The sequence below is a fragment of the Oncorhynchus gorbuscha genome, linkage group LG10, assembly GCF_021184085.1.
Source record: "Oncorhynchus gorbuscha isolate QuinsamMale2020 ecotype Even-year linkage group LG10, OgorEven_v1.0, whole genome shotgun sequence".
Classification (NCBI taxonomy): domain Eukaryota; kingdom Metazoa; phylum Chordata; class Actinopteri; order Salmoniformes; family Salmonidae; genus Oncorhynchus; species Oncorhynchus gorbuscha.
The window spans coordinates 25,909,135-25,930,144 of NC_060182.1; the positions used below are offsets into that span (position 1 = coordinate 25,909,135).

Below are 21,010 nucleotides of genomic sequence, written 5' to 3' on the forward strand. Positions count from 1 at the left end.
CAGAGAGAGAAAGACCGAGAGACAGAGGGACAGAGATAGGGACAGAGAGAGAGAGAGAGACAGAGAGACAGAGGGACAGAGAGACAGAGAGAGAGAGAGACCGAGAGACAGAGGGACAGAGAGAGGGACAGAGAGAGGGACAGAGAGACAGAGGGACAGAGAGAGGGACAGAGAGAGGGACAGAGAGAGAGAGAGAGAGAGAGAGAGAGAGAGAGAGAGAGAGAGAGAGAGAGAGAGAGAGAGAGAGAGAGAGAGAGAGAGAGAGAGAGAGAGAGAGAGACAGAGACAGAGACAGAGACAGAGACAGAGGGACAGACAGAGACAGAGGGACAGACAGAGGGACAGAGAGAGGGACAGAGAGAGAGAGAGAGAGAGAGAGAGAGAGAGAGAGAGAGAGAGAGAGAGAGAGAGAGAGAGAGAGAGAGAGAGAGAGAGAGAGAGAGAGAGAGAGAGACAGAGAGAGAGACAGAGACAGAGACAGGGACAGACAGAGGGACAGAGAGACAGAGAGAGAGAGAGACCGAGAGACAGAGAGACAGAGGGACAGAGAGAGGGACAGAGAGAGGGACAGAGATACAGAGGGACAGAGAGAGGGACAGAGAGAGGGACAGAGAGAGAGAGAGAGAGAGAGAGAGAGAGAGAGAGAGAGAGAGAGAGAGAGAGAGAGAGAGAGAGACAGAGAGAGAGAGAGACAGAGAGAGAGAGAGACCAGAGAGACAGAGAGACAGAGAGACAGAGGGACAGAGAGAGGGACAGAGAGAGGGACAGAGAGAGGGACAGAGAGACAGAGGGACAGAGAGAGTGACAGAGAGAGAGAGAGAGAGAGAGAGAGAGAGAGAGAGAGAGAGAGAGAGAGAGAGAGAGAGAGAGACAGAGGGACAGAGAGAGATGTATGTATGTATGTATGTATGTATGTATGTATGTATGTATGTATGTATGTATGTATGTATGTATGTATGTATGTATGTATGTATGTATGTATGTATGTATGTATGTATGTATGTATGTATGTATGTATGTATGTACAAAGGGACAGAGTATGTATGTATGTATGTATGTATGTATGTATGTGTATGTATGTATGTATGTGTGTGTATGTATGTATGATGTATGTATGTATGTATGTATGTATGTATGTATGTATGTATGTATGTATGTATGTATGTATGTATGTATGTATGTATGTATGTATGTATGTATGTATGTATGTATGTATGTATGTATGTATGTATGTATGTATGTATGTATGTATGTATGTATGTATGTATGTATGTATGTATGTATGTATGTATGTATGTATGTATGTATGTATGTATGTATGTATGTATGTATGTATGTGTGTTTCTACACATGTGTATGTGTGTATGCTCATATCAGTGTGTGTGTGTGTTTTAGGGAGAGAGAAGAGGGGCTCTGGGGTAGAGTAAGGTGAGACAGATAGCTAGAGAGATAGAAAAGCAATGGAGAGGAAGGAGAGGAAGGAAGAGACAGAGGGAGAAGGAAGTAGAGGAAAGAAGAGACAGAGGGAGAAGGAAGGAGAGGAAGGAAGAGACAGAGGGAGAAGGAAGGAGAGGAAAGAAGAGACAGAGGGAGAAGGAAGAAGAGGAAGGAAGAGACAGAGGGAGAAGGAAGTAGAGGAAGGAAGAGACAGAGGGAGAAGGAAGTAGAGGAAGGAAGAGACAGAGGGAGAAGGAAGGAGAGGAAGGAAGAGACAGAGGGAGAAGTAGAGGAAGTAGACAGAGGAAGGAAGAGACAGAGGAGAAGGAAGTAGAGGAAAGAAGAGACAGATGGAGAAGGAAGTAGAGGAAGGAAGAGACAGAGGGAGAAGGAAGTAGAGGAAGGAAGAGACAGAGGGAGAAGGAAGTAGAGGAAAGAAGAGACAGAGGGAGAAGGAAGGAGAGGAAGGAAGAGACAGAGGGAGAAGGAAGGAGAGGAAGGAAGAGACAGAGGGAGAAGGAAGGAGAGGGAAGTGAGTTATTTTGATGTTTCTCTTCCCGCTTCTCTGAGTTGACACGGATCTGCATCACAAATCCTGCCTGCCACTAACTGCACCGTTCAGCACCTTACTCTCTCTGCTGCAGTACTTCACTCAAATTTTTGTAATAATAATACTTCACTCAGATTTTAATAATAATTTATTTCTATCCTCCATCGTGGTCACTGACAAGGTGACTGTGTGTGGGAGCGATTGAAAGACTAAATGAATGATAATCACTGCCTGGTCCACCTGGTTTAGTGGGTGTGCATAACAATGTCTTGATTAAGCATGGAAATGAAAATTGACCCCCCCCATGCTGCTAGGGGAATGTCATACCGTTTTATATTTAGATGTGAATGTGGGTGATTTATCACGGTTCTTATGAGCAATATGTAAAATGATCAATAAATAAATAAAATAATAATCATGATGATGACGACAATGGGGATGGCCATGACAGTCAAGATGGCGACAGGATAATGACAAAATGTATATTTATCACCCTAATGATGATAACTAACAATTATAATCATGGTAATTATGGGTGCTAACGTTAGCACGGTAGGAACAGTTGAAGTCGGAAGTTTACATGAACTTACACGGAACCCAAACCGGCTGCGCCATCCTGCATAAATGTATTTTGTCCCCCCACACCAAACACGATCAAGACATGCAGGTTAAAATATCAAAACAAACTCTGAACCAATGACATTAATTTGGGGACAGGTCGAAAAGCATTAAACATGTATGGCAATTTAGCAAGTTAGCTTGCACTTGCTAGAAATTTTGTCCTGGGATATAAGCATTGCGTTGTTAGTAAGTCATTTTTCCAACAATTGTTTACAGACAGATTATTTCACTAATAATTCAATGTATCACAATTCCAGTGGGTCAAAAGTTTACATACACTAAGTTGATTGTGCCTTTAAACAGCTTGGAAAATTCCATAAAATGATGTCATGGCTTTAGAAGCTTCTGATAGGCTAATTGACATAGTTTGAGTCAATTGGAGGTGTACCTGTGGATGTATTTTAAGGCCGACCTTCAAACTCAGTGTCTCTTTTCTTGACGTCATGGGAAAATCAAAAGAAATCAGCCCAAAACAAGACTGATTCATCCTTGGGAGCAATTTCCAAACGCCTGAAGTTACCAAGTTCATCTGTACAAACAATAGTACGCAAGTATAAACACCATGGGGGCCGCTCAGCCGTCATACCGCTCAGGAAGGAGACGCTTTCTGTCTCCTAGAGATGAATGTACTTTGGTGTGAAAAGTGCAAATCAATCCCAGAACAACAGCAAAGGACCTTGTGGAGATACTGGAGGAAACAGGTACAAAAGTATCTATATCCACAGTAAAACGAGTCCTATATCGACATAAACTAAAAGGCTGATCAGCAAGGAAGAAGCCACTGCTCCAAAACCACCATAAAAAAAGCCAGATTAAGGTTTGCAACTACACATGGGGACAAAGATCGTACTTTTTGGAAAAATGTCCTTAGGTCTGATGAAACAAAACTGTTTGGCCATAATGACCATCGTTAGGTTCGGAGGATAAAGGGGGAGGTTTGCAAGCCGAAGAACACCATCCCAACTGTGAAGCACAGGGGTGGAGCATCATGTTGTGGAGGTTCTTTGCTGCAGGAGGGACTGGTGCACTTCACAAAATAGATGGCATCATTAGCTAGGAAAATTATGTGGATATATTGAAGCAGCACCTCAACACATCATTCAGAAAGTTAAAGCTTGGTCGCAAATGGGTCTTCCAAATGGACAATGACCCAAAGCATACTTCCAAAGTTGTGGGAAAATGGCTTAAGGACAACAAAGTCAAGGTATTGGAGTCGCCATCACAAAGCCCTGACCTCAATCCTATAGAAAATTTGTGGGCAGAACTGAAAAAGCGTGTGCGAGCAAGGAGGCCTACAAACCTGACTCAGTTATACCAGCTCTGTCAGGAGGAATGGGCCAAAATTCACCCAACTTATTGTGGGAAGCTTGTGGAAGGCTACCTGAAACGTTTGACCCAAGTGTAACAATTCAAAAGGCAATGCTACCAAATGAGAGTATGAAAACTTCTGACCCACTGGGAATGTGATAAAAGAAATAAAAGCTGAAATAAATAATTATTTCTACTATTATACTGACATTTCACATTCTTAAAATAAAGTGGTGATCCTAACCGACCTAAAACAGGGAAATTTTACTCGGATTAAATGTCAGGAAATGTGAAAACCGGAGTTTAAATGTACTTGGTTAAGGTGTATGTAAACTTCCCACTTCAACTGTAGGTAGTCCTCTTCTGTCTTTTCTGTCTCTCTTGACCTCCTCCCAGGCTGTAGATAACAAGGCAGCTCCAGCCTGCAGCCCCAGAGTCTGCAGCCAGTGTTAGAGCAAGGCTGTCATACCAGTGAGAAGAGGGGGAGTTTCATGCCAGTGAGAGGAGGGGGAGTGTCATACCAGTGAGAGGAGGGGGAGTGTCATGCCAGTGAGAGGAGGGGGAGTGTCATACCAGTGAGAGGAGGGGGGAGTGTCATGCCAGTGAGAGAAGGGGGGATTGTTATACCAGTGAGAGGAGGGGAGTGTCATACCAGTGAGAGGAGGGGGAGTGTTATACCAGTGAGAGGAGGGGGGTGTGTGTGTCATACCAGTGAGAGGAGTCGGTAGTGTTATACCAGTGAGAGGAGGGGGTGTCATACCAGTGAGAGGAGGGGGAGTGTCATACCAATGAGAGGAGTCGTCAGTGTCATACCAGTGAGAGGAGTCGTGTCATACCAGTGAGAGGAGTCGTCAGTGTCATACCAGTGAGAGGAGTCGTCAGTGTCATACCAGTGAGAGGAGGGGGGAGTGTCATACCAATGAGAGGAGTCGTCAGTGTCATACCAGTGAGAGGAGTCGTCAGTGTCATACCAGTGAGAGGAGTCGTCAGTGTCATACCAATGAGAGGAGGGGGAGTGTCATACCAGTGAGAGGAGGGGGGAGTGTCATACCAATGAGAGGAGGGGGGAGTGTCATACCAGTGAGAGGAGTCGTCAGTGTCATACCAGTGAGAGGAGGGGGAGTGTCATACCAGTGAGAGGAGGGGGAGTGTCATACCAATGAGAGGAGTCGTCAGTGTCATACCAATGAGAGGAGTCGTCAGTGTCATACCAATGAGAGGAGTCGTCAGTGTCATACCAATGAGAGGAGTCGTCAGTGTCATACCAATGAGAGGAGTCGTCAGTGTCATACCAGTGAGAGGAGTCGTCAGTGTCATACCAGTGAGAGGAGTCGTCAGTGTCATACCAATGAGAGGAGTCGTCAGTGTCATACCAGTGAGAGGAGGGGGGAGTGTCATACCAGTGAGAGGAGGGGAGAGTGTCATACCAGTGAGAGGAGGGGGGAGTGTCATACCAGTGAGAGGAGGGGGAGTGTCATACCAGTGAGAGGAGGGGGGTGTCATACCAATGAGAGGAGTCGGTAGTGTCATACCAATGAGAGGAGGGGAAAGTGTCATACCAATGAGAGGAGGGGAGAGTGTCATACCAATGAGAGGAGTCGTCAGTGTCATACCAATGAGAGGAGGGGGAGTGTCATACCAGTGAGAGGAGGGGGAGTGTCATACCAGTGAGAGGAGGGGGAGTGTCATACCAGTGAGAGGAGGGGGAGTGTCATACCAGTGAGAGGAGGGGAGTGTCATACCAATGAGAGGAGGGGGAGTGTCATACCAGTGAGAGGAGGGGGTGTGTCATACCAGTGAGAGGAGGGGGAGTGTCATACCAATGAGAGGAGTCGTCAGTGTCATACCAGTGAGAGGAGGGGGTGTGTCATACCAGTGAGAGGAGGGGGGAGTGTCATACCAATGAGAGGAGTCGTCAGTGTCATACCAATGAGAGGAGTCGTCAGTGTCATACCAATGAGAGGAGTCGTCAGTGTCATACCAATGAGAGGAGTCGTCAGTGTCATACCAGTGAGAGGAGGGGGTGTGTCATACCAGTGAGAGGAGTCGTCAGTGTCATACCAATGAGAGGAGTCGTCAGTGTCATACCAATGAGAGGAGTCGTCAGTGTCATACCAATGAGAGGAGTCGTCAGTGTCATACCAATGAGAGGAGGGGGAGTGTCATACCAGTGAGAGGAGTCGGTAGTGTCATACCAATGAGAGGAGTCGTCAGTGTCATACCAGTGAGAGGAGGGGGGAGTGTCATACCAGTGAGAGGAGGGGAGAGTGTCATACCAGTGAGAGGAGGGGGAGTGTCATACCAGTGAGAGGAGGGGGAGTGTCATACCAGTGAGAGGAGGGGGAGTGTCATACCAGTGAGAGGAGGGGGAGTGTCATACCAGTGAGAGGAGGGGGAGTGTCATACCAGTGAGAGGAGGGGGTGTCATACCAGTGAGAGGAGGGGGGAGTGTCATACCAGTGAGAGGAGGGGGGAGTGTCATACCAGTGAGAGGAGGGGGGAGTGTCATACCAGTGAGAGGAGTCGTCAGTGTCATACCAATGAGAGGAGTCGTCAGTGTCATACCAGTGAGAGGAGGGGAGAGTGTCATACCAGTGAGAGGAGGGGGAGTGTCATACCAGTGAGAGGAGTCGGTAGTGTCATACCAGTGAGAGGAGGGGAGTGTCATACCAGTGAGAGGAGTCGTCAGTGTCATACCAGTGAGAGGAGGGGAGAGTGTCATACCAGTGAGAGGAGGGGGAGTGTCATACCAGTGAGAGGAGGGGGAGTGTCATACCAGTGAGAGGAGGGGGAGTGTCATACCAGTGAGAGGAGGGGGAGTGTCATACCAGTGAGAGGAGGGGGAGTGTCATACCAGTGAGAGGAGGGGGAGTGTCATACCAGTGAGAGGAGGGGGAGTGTCATACCAGTGAGAGGAGGGGGAGTGTCATACCAGTGAGAGGAGGGGGGAGTGTCATACCAGTGAGAGGAGGGGGAGTGTCATACCAGTGAGAGGAGGGGGTGTCATACCAATGAGAGGAGTCGTCAGTGTCATACCAGTGAGAGGAGGGGAGTGTCATACCAGTGAGAGGAGTCGGAGTGTCATACCAATGAGAGGAGGGGAGAGTGTCATACCAGTGAGAGGAGGGGGAGTGTCATACCAGTGAGAGGAGGGGGAGTGTCATACCAGTGAGAGGAGGGGGAGTGTCATACCAGTGAGAGGAGGGGGAGTGTCATACCAGTGAGAGGAGGGGAGTGTCATACCAGTGAGAGGAGGGGGAGTGTCATACCAGTGAGAGGAGTCGTCAGTGTCATACCAGTGAGAGGAGTCGTCAGTGTCATACCAATGAGAGGAGTCGTCAGTGTCATACCAGTGAGAGGAGTCGTCAGTGTCATACCAATGAGAGGAGTCGTCAGTGTCATACCAGTGAGAGGAGGGGGGAGTGTCATACCAGTGTCATACCAGTGAGAGGAGGGGGGAGTGTCATCCAGTGAGAGGAGGGGGTCATACCAGTGAGAGGAGGGGGAGTGTCATACCAATGAGTGTCATACCAATGAGAGGAGGGGAAAGTGTCATACCAGTGAGAGGAGGGGAGAGTGTCATACCAATGAGAGGAGTCGTCAGTGTCATACCAATGAGAGGAGTCGTCAGTGTCATACCAATGAGAGGAGGGGGAGTGTCATACCAGTGAGAGGAGGGGGAGTGTCATACCAGTGAGAGGAGGGGGAGTGTCATACCAGTGAGAGGAGGGGAGTGTCATACCAGTGTCATACCAGTGAGAGGAGGGGGGAGTGTCATACCAGTGAGAGGAGGGGGTGTGTCATACCAGTGAGAGGAGGGGGGAGTGTCATACCAATGAGAGGAGTCAGTGTCATACCAGTGAGAGGAGGGGGTGTGTCATACCAGTGAGAGGAGGGGAGAGTGTCATACCAGTGAGAGGAGTCGTCAGTGTCATACCAATGAGAGGAGTCGTCAGTGTCATACCAATGAGAGGAGTCGTCAGTGTCATACCAATGAGAGGAGTCGTCAGTGTCATACCAGTGAGAGGAGGGGGTGTCATACCAGTGAGAGGAGTCGTCAGTGTCATACCAATGAGAGGAGTCGTCAGTGTCATACCAATGAGAGGAGTCGTCAGTGTCATACCAATGAGAGGAGTCGTCAGTGTCATACCAATGAGAGGAGGGGGAGTGTCATACCAGTGAGAGGAGTCGTCAGTGTCATACCAATGAGAGGAGTGTGTCATACCAGTGAGAGGAGGGGAGTGTCATACCAGTGAGAGGAGGGGAGAGTGTCATACCAGTGAGAGGAGGGGAGAGTGTCATACCAGTGAGAGGAGGGGGAGTGTCATACCAGTGAGAGGAGGGGGAGTGTCATACCAGTGAGAGGAGGGGGAGTGTCATACCAGTGAGAGGAGGGGGGAGTGTCATACCAGTGAGAGGAGGGGGTGTGTCATACCAGTGAGAGGAGGGGGAGTGTCATACCAGTGAGAGGAGGGGGAGTGTCATACCAGTGAGAGGAGGGGGAGTGTCATACCAGTGAGAGGAGTCGTCAGTGTCATACCAATGAGAGGAGTCGTCAGTGTCATACCAGTGAGAGGAGGGGAGAGTGTCATACCAGTGAGAGGAGGGGGGAGTGTCATACCAGTGAGAGGAGTCGGTAGTGTCATACCAATGAGAGGAGGGGGAGTGTCATACCAGTGAGAGGAGTCGTCAGTGTCATACCAGTGAGAGGAGGGGGAGTGTCATACCAGTGAGAGGAGGTCATACCAGTGAGAGTGTCATACCAGTGAGAGGATGGGGGAGTGTCATACCAGTGAGAGGAGGGGGGAGTGTCATACCAGTGAGAGGAGGGGAGTGTCATACCAGTGAGAGGAGGGGAGTGTCATACCAGTGAGAGGAGGTGTCATCGTGAGAGTGTCATACCAGTGAGAGGAGGGGGAGTGTCATACCAGTGAGAGGAGGGGGAGTGTCATACCAGTGAGAGGAGGGGGAGTGTCATACCAGTGAGAGGAGTCGGGTCAGTGTCATACCAGTGAGAGGAGGGGAGAGTGTCATACCAGTGAGAGGAGGGGGAGTGTCATACCAGTGAGAGGAGGGAGAGTGTCATACCAGTGAGAGGAGGGGGAGTGTCATACCAGTGAGAGGAGGGGGAGTGTCATACCAGTGAGAGGAGGGGGAGTGTCATACCAGTGAGAGGAGGGGAGTGTCATACCAGTGAGAGGAGGGGGAGTGTCATACCAGTGAGAGGAGGGGGGAGTGTCATACCAGTGAGAGGAGTCGTCAGTGTCATACCAGTGAGAGGAGTCGTCAGTGTCATACCAATGAGAGGAGTCGTCAGTGTCATACCAATGAGAGGAGTCGTCAGTGTCATACCAGTGAGAGGAGGGGGGTGTCATACCAGTGAGAGGAGGGTCGAGTGTCATACCAGTGAGAGGAGTCGTCAGTGTCATACCAATGAGAGGAGTCGTCAGTGTCATACCAATGAGAGGAGGAGGGGAGAGTGTCATACCAGTGAGAGGAGGGGGAGTGTCATACCAATGAGAGGAGTCGGAGTGTCATACCAATGAGAGGAGTCGTCAGTGTCATACCAGTGAGAGGAGGGGGAGTGTCATACCAGTGAGAGGAGGGGAGAGTGTCATACCAGTGAGAGGAGGGGGAGTGTCATACCAGTGAGAGGAGGGGGAGTGTCATACCAGTGAGAGGAGGGGGAGTGTCATACCAGTGAGAGGAGGGGGAGTGTCATACCAGTGAGAGGAGGGGGAGTCATACCAGTGAGAGGAGGGGGGAGTGTCATACCAGTGAGAGGAGGGGGAGTGTCATACCAGTGAGAGGAGGGGGGGAGTGTCATACCAGTGAGAGGAGGGGGAGTGTCATACCAGTGAGAGGAGGGGGAGTGTCATACCAGTGAGAGGAGGAGAGGAGAGTGTCATACCAGTGAGAGGAGGGGGAGTGTCATACCAGTGAGAGGAGGGGGAGTGTCATACCAGTGAGAGGAGGGGGAGTGTCATACCAGTGAGAGGAGGGGTCATACCAGTGTCATACCAGTGAGAGGAGGGGAGTGTCATACCAGTGAGAGGAGGGGGTCAGTGTCATACCAGTGAGAGGAGGGGAGGAGTGTCATACCAGTAGGAGGGGAGTGTCATACCAGTGAGAGGAGTCGTGTCATACCAGTGAGAGGGGGAGTGTCATACCAGTGAGAGGAGGGGGAGTGTCATACCAGTGAGAGGAGTCAGTAGTGTCATACCAGTGAGAGGAGGGGTCAGTGTCATACCAGTGAGAGGAGGGGGAGTGTCATACCAGTGAGAGGAGGGGAGTGTCATACCAGTGAGAGGAGGGGAGTGTCATACCAGTGAGAGGAGTCAGTAGTGTCATACCAGTGAGAGGAGGGGTCAGTGTCATACCAGTGAGAGGAGGGGGAGTGTCATACCAGTGAGAGGAGGGGGAGTGTCATACCAGTGAGAGGAGGGGGGAGTGTCAGTGAGAGGAGGGGGAGTGTCATACCAGTGAGAGGAGGGGGAGTGTCATACCAGTGAGAGGAGGGGAGTGTCAGAGAGGAGGGGGAGTGTCATACCAGTGAGAGGAGGGGGAGTGTCATACCAGTGAGAGGAGTCAGGAGTGTCATACCAGTGAGAGGAGGGGAGTGTCATACCAGTGAGAGGAGGAGTGTCATACCAGTGAGTGTCATACCAGTGAGAGGAGGGGAGTGTCATACCAGTGAGAGGAGGAGTGTCATACCAGTGAGAGGAGGTCAGTGTCATACCAGTGAGAGGAGTGTCATACCAGTGAGAGGAGGGGGAGTGTCATACCAGTGAGAGGAGGGGGAGTGTCATACCAGTGAGAGGAGGGTGAGAGGAGTCGTGTGTCATACCAGTGAGAGGAGGGGGGAGTGTCATACCAGTGAGAGGAGTCGTCAGTGTCATACCAGTGAGAGGAGGGGGAGTGTCATACCAGTGAGAGGAGTCAGTCAGTGTCATACCAGTGAGAGGAGGGGGAGTGTCATACCAGTGAGAGGAGTCAGTAGTGTCATACCAGTGAGAGGAGGGGGAGTGTCATACCAGTGAGAGGAGTCAGTCAGTGTCATACCAGTGAGAGGAGGGGGAGTGTCATACCAGTGAGAGGAGTCAGTAGTGTCATACCAGTGAGAGGAGGGGGAGTGTCATACCAGTGAGAGGAGTCAGTAGTGTCATACCAGTGAGAGGAGGGGAGAGTGTCATACCAGTGAGAGGAGGGGAGTGTCATACCAGTGAGAGGAGGGGGAGTGTCATACCAGTGAGAGGAGGGGGAGTCATACCAGTGTCATACCAGTGAGAGGAGGGGAGTTAAACCAGTGTCATACCAGTGAGAGGAGGGGGAGTGTCATACCAGTGAGAGGAGGGGGAGTGTCATACCAGTGAGAGGAGGGGAGTGTCATACCAGTGAGAGGTCATACCAGTGAGAGGAGTGTCATACCAGTGAGAGGAGGGGGGAGTGTCATACCAGTGAGAGGAGGGGAGGTCATACCAGTGAGAGGAGGGGGAGTCATACCAGTGAGAGGAGGGGGAGTGTCATACCAGTGAGAGGAGGGGGAGTGTCATACCAGTGAGAGGAGGGGAGTGTCATACCAGTGAGAGGAGAGAGGGTCATACCAGGAGAGTGTCATACCAGTGAGAGGAGGGGGAGTGTCATACCAGTGAGAGGAGGGGGAGTGTCATACCAGTGAGAGGAGGGGGAGTGTCATACCAGTGAGAGGAGGGGAGTGTCATACCAGTGAGAGGAGGGGAGTGTCATACCAGTGAGAGGAGGGGAGTGTCATACCAGTGAGAGGAGGGGAGTGTCATACCAGTGAGAGGAGGGGGAGTGTCATACCAGTGAGAGGAGGGGGAGTGTCATACCAGTGAGAGGAGTCAGTAGTGTCATACCAGTGAGAGGAGGGGAGAGTGTCATACCAGTGAGAGGAGGGGAGAGTGTCATACCAGTGAGAGGAGGGGGAGTGTCATACCAGTGAGAGGAGGGGGAGTGTCATACCAGTGAGAGGAGGGGAGTGTCATACCAGTGAGAGGAGGGGGAGTGTCATACCAGTGAGAGGAGGGGGAGTGTCATACCAGTGAGAGGAGGGGGAGTGTCATACCAGTGAGAGGAGGGGAGAGTGTCATACCAGTGAGAGGAGGGGAGTGTCATACCAGTGAGAGGAGGGGAGTGTCATACCAGTGAGAGGAGGGGGAGTGTCATACCAGTGAGAGGAGGGGGAGTGTCATACCAGTGAGAGGAGGGGGAGTGTCATACCAGTGAGAGGAGGGGAGTGTCATACCAGTGAGAGGAGGGGTAGTGTCATACCAGTGAGAGGAGGGGGAGTGTCATACCAGTGAGAGGAGGGGGAGTGTCATACCAGTGAGAGGAGGGGAGTGTCATACCAGTGAGAGGAGGGGGAGTGTCATACCAGTGAGAGGAGGGGGAGTGTCATACCAGTGAGAGGAGGGGGAGTGTCATACCAGTGAGAGGAGGGGGAGTGTCATACCAGTGAGAGGAGGGGGAGTGTCATACCAGTGAGAGGAGGGGGGAGTGTCATACCAGTGAGAGGAGGGGGAGTGTCATACCAGTGAGAGGAGGGGGAGTGTCATACCAGTGAGAGGAGGGGAGTGTCATACCAGTGAGAGGAGTCGTCAGTGTCATACCAGTGAGAGGAGGGGGAGTGTCATACCAGTGAGAGGAGGGGAGTGTCATACCAGTGAGAGGAGGGGGAGTGTCATACCAGTGAGAGGAGGGGGAGTGTCATACCAGTGAGAGGAGTCAGTGTCATACCAGTGAGAGGAGGGGAGTGTCATACCAGTGAGAGGAGTCAGTGTGTCATACCAGTGAGAGGAGGGGAGAGTGTCATACCAGTGAGAGGAGGGGGAGTGTCATACCAGTGAGAGGAGTCAGTAGTGTCATACCAGTGAGAGGAGTCAGTAGTGTCATACCAGTGAGAGGAGGGGAGTGTCATACCAGTGAGAGGAGGGGGAGTGTCATACCAGTGAGAGGAGGGGAGTGTCATACCAGTGAGAGGAGGGGTCAGTGTCATACCAGTGAGAGGAGGGGGGTGTCATACCAGTGAGAGGAGGGGAGTGTCATACCAGTGAGAGGAGGGGAGTGTCATACCAGTGAGAGGAGGGGGGTGTCATACCAGTGAGAGGAGTCAGTGTCATACCAGTGAGAGGAGGGGAGTGTCATACCAGTGAGAGGAGTCAGTAGTGTCATACCAGTGAGAGGAGGGGGAGTGTCATACCAGTGAGAGGAGGGGGAGTGTCATACCAGTGAGAGGAGGGGAGTGTCATACCAGTGAGAGGAGGGTAGTGTCATACCAGTGAGAGGAGGGGGTGTCATACCAGTGAGAGGAGGGGGAGTGTCATACCAGTGAGAGGAGGGTCAGAGTGTCATACCAGTGAGAGGAGGGGGAGTGTCATACCAGTGAGAGGAGGGGGAGTGTCATACCAGTGAGAGGAGGGGTCAGTGTCATACCAGTGAGAGGAGTCGTCAGTGTCATACCAGTGAGAGGAGTCAGTGTCATACCAGTGAGAGGAGGAGTGTCATACCAGTGAGAGTGTCATACCAGTGAGAGGAGTCAGTCAGTGTCATACCAGTGAGAGGAGGGGGAGTGTCATACCAGTGAGAGGAGTCAGGAGTGTCATACCAGTGAGAGGAGGGGGAGTGTCATACCAGTGAGAGGAGTCAGAGTGTCATACCAGTGAGAGGAGGGGGAGTGTCATACCAGTGAGAGGAGGGGGAGTGTCATACCAGTGAGAGGAGGGGGAGTGTCATACCAGTGAGAGGAGGGGAGTGTCATACCAGTGAGAGGAGGGGGAGTGTCATACCAGTGAGAGGAGGAGGAGGGGAGTGTCATACCAGTGAGAGGAGGGGGAGTGTCATACCAGTGTCATACCAGTGAGAGGAGGGGGAGTGTCATACCAGTGAGAGGAGGGGGAGTGTCATACCAGTGAGAGGAGGGGAGTGTCATACCAGTGAGAGGAGGGGGTAGTGTCATACCAGTGAGAGGAGGGGAGTGTCAGTGTCATACCAGTGAGAGGAGTCGTCAGTGTCATACCAGTGAGAGGAGGGGGAGTGTCATACCAGTGAGAGGAGGGGGAGTGTCATACCAGTGAGAGGAGGGGGAGTGTCATACCAGTGAGAGGAGGGGGTCAGTGTCATACCAGTGAGAGGAGGGAGTGTCATACCAGTGAGAGGAGGGGGAGTGTCATACCAGTGAGAGGAGGGGAGAGTGTCATACCAGTGAGAGGAGGGGAGTGTCATACCAGTGAGAGGAGGGGAGTGTCATACCAGTGAGAGGAGGGGGAGTGTCATACCAGTGAGAGGAGGGGGAGTGTCATACCAGTGAGAGGGGAGTGTCATACCAGTGAGAGGAGTCATCCAGTGAGAGGAGGGGGAGTGTCATACCAGTGAGAGGAGGGGGGTGTCATACCAGTGAGTGTCATACCAGTGAGAGGAGTCGGTAGTGTCATACCAGTGAGAGGAGGGGGAGTGTCATGTCATACCAGTGAGAGGAGGGGGTAGTGTCACCAGTGAGAGGAGGGGGGAGTGTCATACCAGTGAGAGGAGGGGAGTGTCATACCAGTGAGAGGAGGGGGAGTGTCATACCAGTGAGAGGAGGGAGTGTCATACCAGTGAGAGGAGGGGGGAGTGTCATGAGAGGAGTGAGAGGAGGGGGAGTGTCATACCAGTGAGAGGAGTCAGTAGTGTCATACCAGTGAGAGGAGGGGGGAGTGTCATACCAGTGAGAGGAGTCAGTCATACCAGTGAGAGGAGGGGTAGTGTCATACCAGTGAGAGGAGGGAGAGGAGAGGAGGGGAGTGTCAGTGTCAGTCAGTACCAGTGAGAGGAGGGGGAGTGTCATACCAGTGAGAGGAGGGGGGAGTCATACCAGTGAGAGGAGGGGGAGTGTCATACCAGTGAGAGGAGGGGAGAGTGTCATACCAGTGAGAGGAGGGGGGAGTGTCATACCAGTGAGAGGAGGGGAGTGTCATACCAGTGAGAGGAGGGGGAGTGTCATACCAGTGAGAGGAGGGGGAGTGTCATACCAGTGAGAGGAGGGGTCAGTGTCATACCAGTGAGAGGAGGGGGGTGTCATACCAGTGAGAGAGAGGAGTGTCATACCAGTGAGAGGAGGGGTCATACCAGTGAGAGGAGGGGGAGTGTCATACCAGTGAGAGGAGTCGGAGTGTCATACCAATGAGAGGAGGGGGAGTGTCATACCAGTGAGAGGAGGGGGAGTGTCATACCAGTGAGAGGAGGGGGAGTGTCATACCAGTGAGAGGAGTCAGTGTCATACCAGTGAGAGGAGTCGTCATCCAGTGTCAGTGTCATACCAGTGAGAGGAGGGGTCAGTGTCATACCAGTGAGAGGAGGGGGAGTGTCATACCAGTGAGAGGAGGGAGGAGTGTCATACCAGTGAGAGGAGTCGGTAGTGTCATACCAGTGAGAGGAGTGTGTCATACCAGTGAGAGGAGGGGGAGTGTCATACCAGTGAGAGGAGGGGGAGTCATACCAGTGAGAGGAGTCGGAGTGTCATACCAGTGAGAGGAGTGTCATACCAGTGAGAGGAGGGGGAGTCATACCAGTGAGAGGAGGGGGAGTGTCATACCAGTGAGAGGAGAGGGAGTGTCATACCAGTGAGAGGAGGGGGAGTGTCATACCAGTGAGAGGAGGGGGAGTGTCATACCAGTGAGAGGAGTCGGAGTGTCATACCAGTGAGAGGAGTCGGGAGTGTCATACCAGTGAGAGGAGGGGGAGTGTCATACCAGTGAGAGGAGGGGGAGTGTCATACCAGTGAGAGGAGGGGGTCAGTGTCATACCAGTGAGAGGAGGGGGAGTGTCATACCAGTGAGAGGAGGGGGGAGTGTCATACCAGTGAGAGGAGGGGGGAGTGTCATACCAGTGAGAGGAGGGGGGGGAGTGTCATACCAGTGAGAGGAGTCGAGAGGAGTGTCAGTGTCATACCAGTGAGAGGAGTCGTCAGTGTCATACCAGTGAGAGGAGGGGGTGTCAGTGTCATACCAGTGAGAGGAGGGGGAGTGTCATACCAGTGAGGAGGGGGTGTCATACCAGTGAGAGGAGGGGGAGTGTCAGTGTCATACCAGTGAGAGGAGTCATACCAGTGAGAGGAGTCGTCAGTGTCATACCAGTGAGAGGAGGGGTCAGTGTCATACCAGTGAGAGGAGGGTCAGTGTCATACCAGTGAGAGGAGGGGGTGTGTCATACCAGTGAGAGGAGGGGAGTGTCATACCAATGAGAGGAGTCGTCAGTGTCATACCAGTGAGAGGAGGGAGGGAGTGTCATACCAGTGAGAGGAGTCGTCAGTGTCATACCAGTGAGAGGAGTCGTCAGTGTCATACCAATGAGAGGAGTGTGTCATACCAGTGAGAGGAGTCGGGAGAGTCATACCAATGAGAGGAGGGGTCAGTGTCATACCAGTGAGAGGAGGGGGAGTGTCATACCAGTGAGAGGAGGGGGAGAGTCATACCAGTGAGAGGAGGGGAGTGTCATACCAGTGAGAGGAGGGGGAGTGTCATACCAGTGAGAGGAGGGAGACCAGTGAGAGGAGGAGTGAGAGGAGTGTCATACCAGTGAGAGGAGGGGGAGTCATACCAGTGAGAGGAGGGGAGGAGTGTCATACCAGTGAGAGGAGGGGGAGTGTCATACCAGTGAGAGGAGGGGAGTGTCATACCAGTGAGAGGAGGGGGAGTGTCATGTCACCAGTGAGAGGAGGGGGAGTGTCATACCAGTGAGAGGAGGGGAGTGTCATACCAGTGAGAGGAGAGTGTCATACCAGTGAGAGGAGGGGTGTGTCATACCAGTGAGAGGAGGGGTCATACCAGTGTCATACCAGTGAGAGGAGGGGGAGTGTCATACCAGTGAGAGGAGGGGGAGTGTCATACCAGTGAGAGGAGTCGTCAGTGTCATACCAGTGAGAGGAGGGGTGTCATACCAGTGAGAGGAGGGGGAGTGTCATACCAGTGAGAGGAGTCGTCAGTGTCATACCAGTGAGAGGAGTCGGGGAGTGTCATACCAGTGAGAGGAGTCGTCCAGTGTCATACCAGTGAGAGGAGGGGGAGTGTCATACCAGTGAGAGGAGGGGGGAGTGTCATACCAGTGAGAGGAGGGGGAGTGTCATACCAGTGAGAGGAGGGGGAGTGTCATACCAGTGAGTGAGAGAGAGGAGGTCAGTGTCATACCAGTGAGAGGAGGGGGTGTGTCATACCAATGAGAGGAGTGGGGAGTGTCATACCAGTGAGAGGAGGGGGAGTGTCATACCAGTGAGAGGAGGGGGAGTGTCATACCAGTGAGAGGAGGGGGTGTCATACCAGTGAGAGGAGGGGGGTGTCATACCAGTGAGAGGAGTCGTCAGTGTCATGTCATACCAGTGAGAGGAGTCGTCAGTGTCATACCAGTGAGAGGAGTCGGAGTGTCATACCAATGAGAGGAGTCGTCAGTGTCATACCAGTGAGAGGAGTCGGGGAGTGTCATACCAGTGAGAGGAGTCGTCAGTGTCATACCAATGAGAGGAGTGTCAGTGTCATACCAATGAGAGTGTCAGTGTCATACCAATGAGAGAGGGGGGTGTCATACCAGTGAGAGGAGGGGGAGTGTCATACCAGTGAGAGGAGGGGTGTGTCATACCAGTGAGAGGAGGGAGGAGTGAGAGGAGAGGAGTCGTCAGTGTCATACCAGTGAGAGGAGGGGGTGTCATACCAGTGAGAGGAGGGGGAGTGTCATACCAGTGAGAGGAGGGGGAGTGTCATACCAGTGAGAGGAGGGGAGGTCATACCAGTGAGAGGAGTCAGTGTCATACCAGTGAGAGGAGGAGGGGAGAGGAGGGGGTGTCATACCAGTGAGAGGAGGGGGAGTGTCATACCAGTGAGAGGAGGGGGAGTGTCATACCAGTGAGAGGAGGGGAGTGTCATACCAGTGAGAGGAGGGGGAGTGTCATACCAGTGAGAGGAGGGGGGAGTGTCATACCAGTGAGAGGAGGGGGAGTGTCATACCAGTGAGAGGAGGGGGAGTGTCATACCAGTGAGAGGAGGGGGGAGGTCATACCAGTGAGAGTGTCATACCAGTGAGAGGAGGGGGAGTGTCATACCAGTGAGAGGAGGGGAGAGTGTCATACCAGTGAGAGGAGGGGGAGTGTCATACCAGTGAGAGGAGGAGTGTCATACCAGTGAGAGGAGTCGGGGGAGTGTCATACCAGTGAGAGGAGGGGTCAGTGTCATACCAATGAGAGGAGTGGGAGTGTCATACCAATGAGAGGAGTCGAGTGTCATACCAGTGAGAGGAGGGGGTGTCATACCAGTGAGAGGAGGGGGGAGTGTCATACCAGTGAGAGGAGGGTGTCATACCAATGAGAGGAGGGGGTCGTCATACCAGTGAGAGGAGGGGGAGTGTCATACCAGTGAGAGGAGGGTGTCATACCAGTGAGAGGAGGGAGTGTCATACCAATGAGAGGAGTCGTCAGTGTCATACCAATGAGAGGAGTCGTCAGTGTCATACCAGTGAGAGGAGGGGTGTCATACCAGTGAGAGGAGGGGGAGTGTCATACCAGTGAGAGGAGGGGAGAGTGTCATACCAGTGAGAGGAGGGGGAGTGTCATACCAGTGAGAGGAGGGAGTGTCAGTGTCATACCAGTGAGAGGAGGGGGAGTGTCATACCAGTGAGAGGAGGGGGAGTGTCATACCAGTGAGAGGAGTCGGAGTGTCATACCAGTGAGAGGAGGGGGTGTGTCATACCAGTGAGAGGATGGGGAGTGTCATACCAGTGAGAGGAGGGGGTGTCATACCAGTGAGAGGAGGGGGAGTGTCATACCAGTGAGAGAGGGGGAGTGTCATACCAGTGAGAGGAGGGGGGAGTGTCATACCAGTGAGAGGAGGGGGAGTGTCATACCAGTGAGAGGAGGGGGAGTGTCATACCAGTGAGAGGAGGGGGAGTGTCATACCAGTGAGAGGAGGGGGGGAGTGTCATACCAGTGAGAGGAGGGGAGTGTCATACCAGTGAGAGGAGGGGGAGTGTCATACCAGTGAGAGGAGGGGGAGTGTCATACCAGTGAGAGGAGGGGGAGTGTCATACCAGTGAGAGGAGGGGGAGTGTCATACCAGTGAGAGGAGGGGAGTGTCATACCAGTGAGAGGAGTCGTCAGTGTCATACCAGTGAGAGGAGTCGGGTGTGTCATACCAGTGAGAGGAGTCGTCAGTGTCATACCAGTGAGAGGAGGGGTCAGTGTCATACCAGTGAGAGGAGGGGGAGTGTCATACCAGTGAGAGGAGGAGTGTCATACCAGTGAGAGGAGGGGGAGTGTCATACCAGTGAGAGGAGGGGTGTGTCATACCAGTGAGAGGAGTGAGTGTCAGAGAGGAGTCGTCAGTGTCATACCAATGAGAGGAGTCGTCAGTGTCATACCAGTGAGAGGAGGGGAGGGAGTGTCATACCAGTGTCATACCAGTGAGAGGAGTCGTCAGTGTCATACCAATGAGAGGAGTCGTCAGTGTCATACCAATGAGAGGAGGGGTCAGTGTCATACCAGTGAGAGGAGGGGGAGTGTCATACCAGTGAGAGGAGGGAGGAGTGTCATACCAGTGAGAGGAGGGGGAGTGTCATACCAGTGAGAGGAGGGGTCAGTGTCATACCAATGAGAGGAGTCGTCAGTGTCATACCAGTGAGAGGAGTGTGTCATACCAGTGAGAGGAGTCAGTGTCATACCAGTGAGAGGAGGGGAGAGTGTCATACCAGTGAGAGGAGGGGGGAGTGTCATACCAGTGAGAGGAGAGTGTCATACCAGTGAGAGGAGGGGGAGTGTCATACCAGTGAGAGGAGGGGTGTCATACCAATGAGAGGAGGGGGAGTGTCATACCAGTGAGAGGAGTCGTCAGTGTCATACCAGTGAGAGGAGGGGGAGTGTCATACCAGTGAGAGGAGGGGGAGTGTCATACCAGTGAGAGGAGGGGGAGTGTCATACCAGTGAGAGGATACCAGTGAGGGGAGGAGTGTCATACCAGTGAGAGGAGGGGGAGTGTCATACCAGTGAGAGGAGGGGGAGAGTGTCATACCAGTGAGAGGAGGGGGAGTGTCATACCAGTGAGAGGAGGGGGAGTGTCATACCAGTGAGAGGAGGGGGAGTGTCATACCAGTGAGAGGAGGGGGAGTGTCATACCAGTGAGAGGAGGGGGAGTGTCATACCAGTGAGAGGAGGGGGAGTGTCATACCAGTGAGAGGAGGGGGAGTGTCATACCAGTGAGAGGAGGGGGAGTGTCATACCAGTGAGAGGAGGGGGAGTGTCATACCAGTGAGAGGAGGGGGAGTGTCATACCAGTGAGAGGAGGGGGGAGTGTCATACCAGTGAGAGGAGGGGGAGTGTCATACCAGTGAGAGGAGGGGGAGTGTCATACCAGTGAGAGGAGGGGGGTGTCATACCAGTGAGAGGAGGGGGGTGTCATACCAGTGAGAGGAGGGGAGTGTCATACCAGTGAGAGTGAGAGGAGGGGAGTGTCATACCAGTGAGAGGAGTCGGGGAGTGTCATACCAGTGAGAGGAGTCGTCAGTGTCATACCAGTGAGAGGAGGGGAGTGTCATACCAGTGAGAGGAGGAGGGAGTGTCATACCAGTGAGAGGAGGGGAGAGTGTCATACCAGTGAGAGGAGGGGGAGTGTCATACCAGTGAGAGGAGGGGGAGTGTCATACCAGTGAGAGGAGGGGGAGTGTCATACCAGTGAGAGGAGGGGGGGAGTGTCATACCAGTGAGAGGAGTCATACCAGTGTCATACCAATGAGAGGAGTCACATACCAGTGAGAGGAGTCATACCAGTGAGAGGAGGGGAGTGTCATACCAGTGAGAGGAGGGGGAGTGTCATGACCAGTGAGAGGAGTCGGGGAGTGTCATACCAATGAGAGGAGTCGTCAGTGTCATACCAGTGAGAGGAGGGGAGAGTGTCATACCAGTGAGAGGAGTCAGTGTCATACCAATGAGAGGAGTCGTCAGTGTCATACCAGTGAGAGGAGTCGTGTCATACCAGTGAGAGGAGTGTCAGTGTCATACCAGTGAGAGGAGGGGGAGTGTCATACCAGTGAGAGGAGTCGTCAGTGTCATACCAGTGAGAGGAG

At 52.6% G+C, this 21,010-nt stretch overlaps 1 protein-coding gene across 1 annotated transcript in view; it reads left to right on the forward strand.

The window, feature by feature from the left end:
- The window catches only part of LOC124046859 (octapeptide-repeat protein T2-like), a gene marked incomplete at its 5' end in the record, with an annotated part of 10,939 nt that extends 6,570 nt beyond the window's left edge, over positions 1-4,369 (forward strand). Inside the window, one exon of the mRNA XM_046367648.1 lies at positions 4,313-4,369. Coding sequence (XP_046223604.1) covers positions 4,313-4,369 — 57 coding nt within the window. The remainder of the gene's footprint in view (positions 1-4,312) is intronic.
- Between the last annotated feature and the right edge of the window lie 16,641 nt (positions 4,370-21,010).